Here is an 11,023-nt window from a genome sequence, read left to right on the forward strand (position 1 = left end):
ACTTACTCTTTATCTGTTTTTTTTTTTTTCATATTAACGTATAAATTATGGAACATATAGTTGACTTTCGACGCTTGATTAATTACTTGCTCTCTCAAACAAACATAAACAGTAACAACAAAAATCAAATCCTATGAAAGGATGAAATAATTAATTTAGTCTTCTACGAAACATATTGTCATGGCACACTAAATGTGACTAATGTTTTGTGCACGTGGGTTGTTGGACTAAATATGGGATCAAATAATCGAAATTGTGTGTACATGCATGGAATTTAGTGCAAAGTATCAATTTAGCCAACCGCTTTGTTTATTGTATGCAATTAAGGACTTGACACGTATGTGTATTTCGCCCATCCATATTTGATTCTTCTTGTGGCACATTTTAAAAATTGTAGTTATAAGTCGATTCGCAATTTTGGTATCTATCTATACTACTAGTATTATGTCCTATCAATCTAATGAATTCGGATTAAAAAAATACGAGCAAAATTAAAATTAAGAAAAAGTTTTGTTTTTTACTTTTTTAACTGACATAACATAATTCAAATAATTAATTTGTTTATGACATAAAAATTAAAAAGAGAAAGAGATGCAGACATAATTTAACGGTAATATTACGCTTGATTTTCACTATAAAATGTGGAATTTAAGGGTTTATTCTTTTGGAGTTTAACTTGAGTATAATTCTTGAGTTGAATTTGAGTTATAATTTGAGTTGAAGTTATAACTTGAGTTTGTGTTTGGTTGTGTACATTTGAGTTATGGTTTGAGATAAGAATCTTTTTGAGTTTGTATTTGAGTGAGTCAAAACTTGAATTTGTATTTAGATAGTATTTTAATAAAAACTCAATACTGATGGAAAATTTTAATAGGGTATATGGGTGGGGTTTTATTTATCTTTTCGTTGTCAACGCATAGAAAAAAAATCATCTCAATCAGAATTAAAACGAACAAGTTATAGCATTTTTAAGAATAGAAAAAACACTGTTCATTAATTTGAGTTCGAGTTTCTGAACTAGAGTTGAAGGAGAAACTTGAACTCGAGTTTTAGTCTCAAACTCGAGTTTGAACTCGAGTTCAAACTCGAGTTCAAACTTAAAAGAATACAAACTCGAATAAAGTTGTAATTTGAATTGCATTTTCTTTTTTAGTTTTTCACTCAAAAAAACAAGCACTAAATTTCACACCTACCTTAAGTAAAAAAAAAAAAAATATATATATATATATATATTTGTACGGGTCACCATCACTTTGGTGACAGTTGCAATACTAATTATTAAGTGTAGTAGCTTTCATAGATTAATTGCATCGAGTAATGACCAATTAATTAGTGCACTGGACAGTGGCGTGTACTCATAATAATAATGCAAAAGGTTGCCCTTTAAAAAAGCCAAAAAGAAAAAAGAAAAAAATAAATAAAAATAAAATATTGATCTCCTCCTCTCTATCTATAAACTGAATTGTACAAGACAAGTTTCTTCTAAGAGGGAAGGAGAGAAGCCATTAATTCTAAGTCGCCATCTATATAAGAGCTCCAACCGTATGATCACCATTACTTAGAAAATAAAATAAAAAAAAATATTATCTTGTGGAAGGGATAACTAATTAATTAGCTTTAAGCAAGCTGGAGTACATCCCAATTACGATGACATTGTTAAGCTTTCAATATTTCCAAGGCAACTCCCAACACAAAATAATATTACGTATATAGTTTGATTGTAAATAGCTGAGGAAGAATGTGGAAGATTAAGTATGGAACAGGTGAGGAAGATCCATATTTATTCAGCACAAACAACTTCTTGGGAAGACAGATATTCGAGTTCGATCCGACCGCAGGAACGCCGGAAGAGCGAGCAGAAGTTGAGGAGGCTCGCCAGAATTTCTACAGAAACCGTCACAAGATCAAGCCCTGCAGTGACCACATATGGCGTCTTCAGGTATATATATGTGTGTGTGTAGTTCTAAGGTTAAGTCGTCGATTAGCTTGCGATACCAAGTCATATAAAACACCACATTATAATTAATTAGGTATACGTTCAATCGGGTGAGCAACAAGGGAAAAAAAAAAGAACTTTATATATATATATATATTTGTTTTATTTGCAGAAGTGGTTATTAAGAATTCAGTTCGATTAATTGTTATAAATGTTTTCAACTATTTAATTTAATATAACTGTCGGATTAAATATTTTTCAACTAAAATAACGTCGATTAATAAGTAAATATTTAAATAATTAATTACGCCCATATATATATATTTCTTCATAAACTTAAACTATTAAGAGCCTGAAACATATTAAATATCAAACACGTTGTCAATTATATTAGCGAGTGTAATTATATTAAATGTCAAAGATATGTTATGAGCTCGAACGGGTGATATCAATAAAAAACTTAAGCTATTATAAGGGTTAATAATTTTATATTCTAAAATTGTGTATGTCAACTAATTTGAAGTAGCGAAAATAAAGTTGTAGGCGAATTAATCACAACATTAGGCAAGGTTAGTTTTGGTAAGAAAACGGTCATTTTGTTCGTTTTCATCCCAATAACTTCCATTTTATTAATGATGTGACATTTCGAGAGGCCAAGGGACAAAAAGAAAAAGAAAAAAAAAACTTTTATTTTATAATTTGTTAGGCTACGCTTTATCAGATCTGTTAACTAGAGTTCGTGTGTTAAGTTGAATTTGGTCAAATTTAGCGATTGTCACCAACTTACAAAGACAAAAATTTAGTACTACTATCAATCTTCATTAATTATTGTCAACAGTCAATACTTATAACTGACTTTTTAGAATACTTTTACATATATATACGCAGCAGAAGGGACGTGTGGGTACGTGTATAACACACATATTGACACGTGTGTGTATGTATATATAATATGTACTACTTCCATATTTTGGTACATGTTTGGTTAATTTGCCTCTACTACGTACGGGTAGAAATGTGGATATATGTTTAATTTGTACAACTTCAAACATCCACTTACTATTTTCGTATAATTTTACTTGTTTCTGCCACTATATTATATTAGGTGTGTTTAGCCATATATATATATGTGGATTACTATATTAGGATATTGCTTCTGCTGGTGGGCCACGGCTAAGCGGCCTTAGAATTAAATATATGTTACTTGCAAGTAGGCAGTCCAAAACACATCGACTTTAACGAATGAACAATATGATATATTAATCACACACAAGGAATATGCTCACATGATTTAAATTAATCAACATTTTTGTACAAATGATTTGTTAATAAGAAAAGCTTATTCGTGATATTCTATCTATGTCACACCAAAATAAAAAATTTGTGGAACACTTTATTCTTTGATATATGTATTAGTTATTTTATGATATGTACCCTCACACGAAATTATGAAAAAGGAATTATTTAAGTATTGGGTACATAAATCAAGGATATTCAAATTACTATTGACAAAATGCAGATGTTAAGAGAGAAAAACTTCAAACAAACAATTCCAAAAGTGAAAATTGAGGACGGCGAGGAAATCAAGTACGAAGTAGTAAATGCCGCGATGAAGAGGTCGATTAACTTCTGGTCAGCTCTGCAGTCGCACACGGCCATTGGCCCGCGGCAAATGCTGGCGTTATGTTCTACATTCCTCCCATGGTATCGACTACTTTCAATCAACTTAATACTATAATGACCTTAATTCAATCAAGGAATTACTCATGTAACAATTGTCTTAATTAATCTATTTTTTCACGTGAACAAATTAATTAAATGTAAATATACATGTGTTTTGCTTGTACATCTCGGGTACTTTAGACAGTGTGTTAAACGAGCATCACAAGAGAGAAATGTTGTGGTACATGTACTGTCACCAAAATGAAGATGGAGGGTGGGGATTGCACATCGAGGGCCCGAGCATGATGATGTGCACAGTGCTAAACTACCTCGCCATGCGCATTCTCGGGAAAGGCCCCGACGGTGGCCTTGACAACGCCTGCGCTAGGGCTCGCAAGTGGATTCTTGACAATGGCGGTGCAATGGGCTCGGGCTCTTGGGGAAAGACTTGGATGGCGGTACGTCTATAAATTTGTACATATTGTTATCTTCATTATGTGACAAACTGATCAACAAAGTTCAAAATAAAATGAAAATAAAACTAAATTGAGAATTAATTAAGACTTATGATCTAATTTAATGATTTATATTCTGTATCAATTACAGATTCTTGGTGTGTACGAGTGGGATGGATGCAAACCAATGCCACCAGAGTTTTGGTTCTACCCCTCAGTAGTACCACTTCATCCATGTAATAATAATTATCATCTATATATATGTTCATTTTTAAATTTTTGAAAATTGTATGTTTCTTTATAACATACCTAGTTAGTGTTGTTAATAACTCTCATATTAATGTTATATAAACATTTTTGAATGAAAATTGCAGCAAAAATGTTCTGCTATTGTCGATTGACGTTCATGCCAATGTCTTACTTTTATGGGAGAAAGTTCGTGGGTCCAATCACACCTCTCATCATGCAATTGCGAGAAGAAATCTACAACGAACCTTACAAACAAATCAAGTGGAGCAAAATGCGCCACGTTTGCGCTAAGGTTGATAACTACTATCCCCATGGTAGAGTACAACGTCTCTTGTGGGACAGTGTGTACTACATTGGCGAGTCTGTTATCAATACTTGGCCCTTTAACATGATAAGAGAGAGAGCAGTTCAGAAAGCAATGGAACATATTCATTACGAGGACCAGAATAGTCGATATATCACAATTGGATGTGTTGAGAAAGTAAGTAAAATTCTAGGACCAAAAGTGTTATTTTTATTTAAGCATAATTTATAATTCATGTTCAATTTCTCATCATGTAGCCGTTGATGATGCTTGCGTGCTGGGCGGAAGATCCTAATGGAGAAGCTTTCAAGAAGCATATTCCAAGGGTTGCGGATTACTTATGGGTAGCCGAAGACGGAATCACTATGCAAGTCAGTGAACTCATAAAACTATAATCTTATAACTCATAAACTATATTCTTATTACAAGTCAGTAAACTCATAAACTCACAGAGGACATGTTTTCCAAATCTGTGCAGAGTTTTGGTAGTCAATCATGGGACTGTAGTCTTGCAGTACAAGCTCTACTTGCTGGCAACATAAATGAGGAAATTGCGTCCGTACTGAAGAAGGCACACGAGTTCCTAAAGTTGTCTCAAGTTAGGGAGAATCCTCCGGACCATTTGAACCATTTTCGGCATATTTCTAAAGGAGCGTGGACTTTCTCCGACCGAGATCATGGATGGCAACTTTCTGATTGTACTGCAGAAGCTCTAAAGGTAATAAACACATATCAATACTTAAAAACGACATTACATATATTTGTCTCAATGACATTTGTGTTTGTTGTAAATGTTTTTGCAGTGTTGCCTATTATTCCAAATGTTGTCACCAGATCTTGTCGGCGAGCCTATGATAGCAGAGCACATGTATGATTCTGTTAATGTTATACTTTCTCTGCAGGTGAGAAAAAAAAAATAGATTTTTATTTTTTATTTTTGGTTTCAACTAGTTATGTTTGACTTTGAACAATTCAGAGAAGTTCTGCACTTATGATAGTTATGTATTTTTGGTTTCTCTGCACTTTTCGATCTCCTCTGTAAACATAAAAATAGAGTCCAAATGGAGGTGTGTCTGCTTGGGAGCCAGCCGGAGCGCCAAAATGGTTGGAGGTAAATACTAAAAATCTTACTTCTACCAAATAATATCTGAATCTTACAATTGTATCTCAATTAGTATTTTTCCTCTGTAGTGGCTAAATCCTGTAGAATTTTTGGAGGACCTCGTTATTGAATATGAGTAAGTAAAAAAATTCTTAAGTGAATCCTTTCAATTATTTTAATTAGCTCCAATCCTTTTCATCAACTATATATATATCAATTGGAATTCGACAGACATGACGACGTGGTACTTTGGCCATATATATATATATATATATGCAGGTATAATGAGTGTACATCCTCCGCAATCCAAGCGTTGAATTTGTTTAGGAAGTTACATCCATAACATAGAAGAAAGGAGATTGATAATTTCATAACCAATGCTGCTGACTACCTTGAAGACGTACAAATGCCGGATGGATCTTGGTATGGATATTGGGGAATTTGCTTCTTTTACGGAACGTGGTTTGCTATTAGAGGCTTGGAGGCTGCCGGTAGGCACTACTCCAACTGTGAGGCTGTCCGTAGAGGCGTTGACTTTTTGCTCCAAACACAGAGAGAGGACGGCGGTTGGGCTGAGAGCTACATTTCTTGTCCAAATAAGGTTGCCAAATATTGGTTTCTTTCGCTTGTGCTAATTATAATAATTGGTACCATTTTTTTTAATATATTTTCATAGAAACTAACAATATCGAATTATTTGTACTCTTCTGGTGACTTGGTGATCGTGCAGGTGTATACACCTTTTGAAGGAGATCACTCAAATTTGGTGCAAACTGCTCTAGCATTGATGGGTTTGATCCATGGTAGACAGGTAATTTAGTAAATTCTTTCAACAAATATGTAAGAAGAGTAATTGACGTACGTACGTATTCCTCATCATCAATAATTGTATATATACATGGTCCTCTAATACTCATGTTTCTTTAATATATACACATTATGTAACATGTAATATAGGCTGAGAGAGACCCCACTCCAATTCACAGAGCTGCAAAACTACTGATCAACTCTCAATTGGAAGATGGCGATTTCCCCCAACAGGTACCAATCTAATCTAACTTTGTGCAACAAAAAGGGGAAAAAATTAATTAAAACTAATTTATAAGCTATAAGAAAAGAAAATTAAAGATGGTTAATTGAATCAACATTTCTGAAAGAATTGATGATGGTTTTAGTGTACCGTACACATAAAAATTCTAATATTTTTGGTGTAGATCTCGTGAGTATATAAATAAAAATGTCTTGTCTCAAAAATGTACTCTAGAATTGTGCATCTTTATTGATCGTTTGTTAAATTTTATGACGGCAGGAAATCATGGGCGCTTTTTTTAAGAACTGTATGTTGCATTACGCAGCATATCGGAATATCTTCCCTCTTTGGGCTCTCGCCGAATATCGGAATTTGGTGTCGCTGCCTTGTAAATGAAGAAGAGAGTGATTATTGAATTAATAAAGCAAGTGCATCTTTATTTATTTCTTCGTGTAATGATTGAGAAAATCTCAGAATTTAAATAATGCAATTTATGTATTTAAGTCAATGATTTTTTCTGAAAAAAAATATATTATGTTATATTTTTTGACTGAAGGATTTATGGAATTAACATTTGTATTCTTAAATTTTGTAGTAGACTTCATACTAAGTTCATATTTTACGATCAAGTAAATTCGATCGATAAATTATCGCCGTACTTTAAGGCGGAAGAATTTTCAGTACATATACAGTTTGAGAATCTTAATTTCAAGAATATCCAGGCACAATACGAACTAGCATCCAATACATATACAGGAGAAAATTACAGCCAGTATAATTTTTAACAGTTTCAAAGGAAACTTAAGAGAGTGGACAAAAGTACAAGGGGCAGGTTAATGTGTAGAATTGGATGAGGTGTGATGATGGAAGATGAAGAGTACTCATGATTATTTTTTTCCCTCTCTTTCTTCACTTGGCCGGCCATGCTTAGGGAGTTTATAGCAAAAATTTTGGTTAGTTGTTGAGTGTGCTAGAAGATTTCATGATAAGATGAATCAAATCAACTATTTGTAAAGAAGGCTTACTTCACTTCTCTCTTGACGCCTCCAAACCGGCCAAGCAATAGGAAATTAACCAAAAACTTTGCCAATTAAGCTAGCTTGATAGGCTTAATTAAGAGCTAAGAAGAGATCAAGTAAAAGTCTATAAATGTTAGACCATTAGTGCAAGCATTAAGTTAGCCCATTTTGCACATTTCTTCTCCTTTTCCACACACCAAAACCGGCCATTCCCTACCTAGTGCTTCTCAAAATTTTCTCTCACTCTTCTAACCTTAAGCCACTAGCAAACATTAGAAGAAGAAGAAGATCAAAGTGTTATAGGAAGAGTCTAGTCAAGCATTTCTCCAAGGGTATAAACTCTAAACCCTCTCTTTCTTATGTTCTAACAAAGTTTGAGATTTAGAAATATTCTTCTCAAATTTTCTTATACTCTTCTAATTCCAAGCCATTAACAAACCTTAGAGGAAGAAGAAGATGATCAAGTGTTCTAGGGGGAGCCTAACCAAGGATTTTCTTCAAGGGTATAAATTCTAAACCTTTCTCCTCTATTTTCCTACCAAAAATTAAGTTGTGAATCAAGGATGTAATTTGTAGTTCTTGAGGAAATAAGTTGTAATAAGAGTGTGTGAGTTTTATGTTGATTTTGTGTGTTTTGAGGTTAGTTTGATTAGTATTATGTGGTATGTTTATGTTTGGTTTAAGTTTGCTTATTTTGGGTTGGAGGAAAAATTTTTCGGTTACTTTGAACGCGAAAATGAGGACCCTAGAGCGAGATTTTTCAGCATTTCTAAATTTGAATTTATGGTTCTCAATGTTTTGAACGTTTTTTGTGACTGTGAGAAAACTCAATTTTAACTCTAAAAGCAAGTTTAAAGCCATTTTGCAAGAACAGTTCAAGCTATCTAACACAGTTTTGGGAAAAAAAAACAACGGCCATTATTTTTAGCCAAACGAGGCCTTTAGAGGCTGAATTTCAGTTTTCTCCAAAAATGACAATTTTAGATCTCGACGAGACGAAGAATTGTTGTGAAGAACATATTTTTTGAAATCCGACTCTAAGATGCAGTAAAACGCAGATTTCAGAACTGCACAGTTGTAACTAAACAAAACTAACGCAGTGTGGTTTTTAACAAAAGGTTATCGAAGAACCCGAGATGTGATGTCAGTAAAATACTATGGTGTTAAAAGTCATTTTAAGGAAATATTCGTAAAGAAAGTTTTCAAGAAAAATAGCTTCTTTTAAGAACTTAATGGTTTATCGAGCAAATCATCCCAACGGGCACCTACGAGCCCAATACGTTAGGTCCTTAGAATTTTGAATATTAGATGTGGGTCTAACGCCCGCATTAATTCAAGAGATCCCGTTTGAGTTTAAATTTCAACGGCCTAAGAGTTAGAACGCTGTGAATAAATTTCTAAGCTGAATTGGGCCTTAATATCATAACAAGTCCAATGAGGTAGATTATGGAGAATAAGTTACTAGATTGGGTAATTGATTTTCAATCTAGGCAAGTGGATGACAAGGGCAATTAAAGAAAATAAGATTTTTAGGATTTAATAAATTGATCCTTATAGTAAATTATCCTTCATTAAAGGAGAGGAATACATGCCTTAAGGAAAGGGTTAGATTTCCTTCATAAGCTGCTAAAGTAGAATAGCATACGTAGAGCTACGATCGCGTTTGTGGACATGCATATCAACGCATACTCCGGTCGCCGTCAGTCGTACTTACTAATGGAATGGATCAACGTTTTGGAGATAGCCTTTGACGTTTGTCACATTCCAGAGCGACTGAGAGTTCGATTGGCCGCCTTAAAATTAAGAGGACATGCATCTGTTTGGGGCTCGGGAAGGGAGCTGAACACCAACCCCCTAATTGGGAAGAGTTCAAGAAACAAATTAGAGCCGAGTATGGGCCAGTGTTGTATGGCGCTTTTGAAGTTCATGCTCCGGAAGTGCCGAGAGATCCTCATATCTGGGAGGATATGCATAGAAGACACTATGAGACTTTAAAGGCCATCTGGGATTCCTACGAGGGAGAGTCCATGGCTCACTACTACCAGCGGTTTTGAGACTCCATGCTTCCCATGATACCATCCCATATCCTGTTTTCAGAGGTCCAAGATTTGATATGGAAGGGGGTACCACAGAATGTTCGAGACTTAGTCTTTTATCCTGGACAGTACTATCACGTCCAACAGTTCCTGGCAGAGATAATGAATGGCGAATAGGAGCTACACCAAGTCCAGCAACAACTCCAAGCCAATACCGTAGCGGCAGTAACAATAGTTCAGCCAGAGCAGGATGCATCACAGGGATGTCATGTAGATGATGATGAAGGTGATGATGAGTCAATATACTACATGTCAGAGGACTATGATGAGGAGTCACCAGAGCATGTCATCATCGCGAGCGACGATGAGTATACATAGGAGGAAGATCCCTCGGAGGACGAGATGTTCGACGTCGATGAGATATCAGATGGAGACGCAGAGGCTGAGTCCGGATTATCATCTAATTGATAGCGTCACCTACAGTATACTTTGCCCTTTTGTATTGGACACTTTTTGTATCTTGAGAAGTGTAGCGACCCTCTTTTGAGGCCGCCACTGTAACTAACTTTTTAACTTGTACTTACTGAAATTTCTTAAAATTTACGGAACATTTTTTTTTTAAAGGTCTTATAATAAACATAAGATACAAAATTGCTTTCTTAATTAAAATATTTAAACCTTAACATATCTGTTTCAGAATCATAATTAACAAAACTATTTATAACATAAAGCTGATTGCGGAAATATTTGCGAGTGGTATCCATATCCCGAGCCCCACATCGTTCGTCCACTCGCCAGCAGTCCATCAGGCATTATATGCCGGTTGCTTACCTACAGTATAAACATTCTATAATGAGCTTTCGCTCAGCAAGTAGGAACTATCTCTCGCAAAATAACTGTAAGTTCACATGAATAAATATGCATGAGCCAATTATGCTTAATTATGATGTCTTATCAGAATCTTATTATCTTATCTTATCTTTCTTACTGATGGGCCCGAGTGCTCGTACCACTTGCGCGCAATCATCGGGACGTGAGGGTTTGCAAGGTCCCCCATGACACCGTGATTATAACTTGAATGCCTCTCTTGAGTCGGAGGACATCATTATTATTATTATTTTTTTCTCCCTTGTGGAGCTTGAGTTACCTCCCTTGTGGAGGCTGGTACGGCACTCAACTGAGATTACTCTTATAAGTTCCTCTTGACTTATTAAGGTGTATGCAATATGA

The 11,023-nt window shown here is 34.8% G+C and overlaps 1 protein-coding gene across 1 annotated transcript; it reads left to right on the top strand.

The window, feature by feature from the left end:
- The first annotated feature begins 1,575 nt into the window (after positions 1-1,575).
- On the top strand, positions 1,576-7,134 carry LOC21397010 (lupeol synthase). The gene is given in 15 exon segments (XM_024176081.1): positions 1,576-1,939; positions 3,456-3,579; positions 3,582-3,639; positions 3,768-4,056; positions 4,205-4,289; positions 4,428-4,783; positions 4,864-4,977; positions 5,085-5,324; positions 5,410-5,508; positions 5,661-5,717; positions 5,798-5,844; positions 5,988-6,309; positions 6,439-6,519; positions 6,666-6,749; positions 7,018-7,134. Coding segments are annotated over 15 exon segments (2,274 nt in total). The 5' UTR covers positions 1,576-1,738.
- Positions 7,135-11,023: the final 3,889 nt, after the last annotated feature.

This window comes from Morus notabilis, unplaced genomic scaffold, assembly GCF_000414095.1.
Source record: "Morus notabilis unplaced genomic scaffold, ASM41409v2 Scaffold1568, whole genome shotgun sequence".
Taxonomy (NCBI): Eukaryota; Viridiplantae; Streptophyta; class Magnoliopsida; order Rosales; family Moraceae; genus Morus; species Morus notabilis.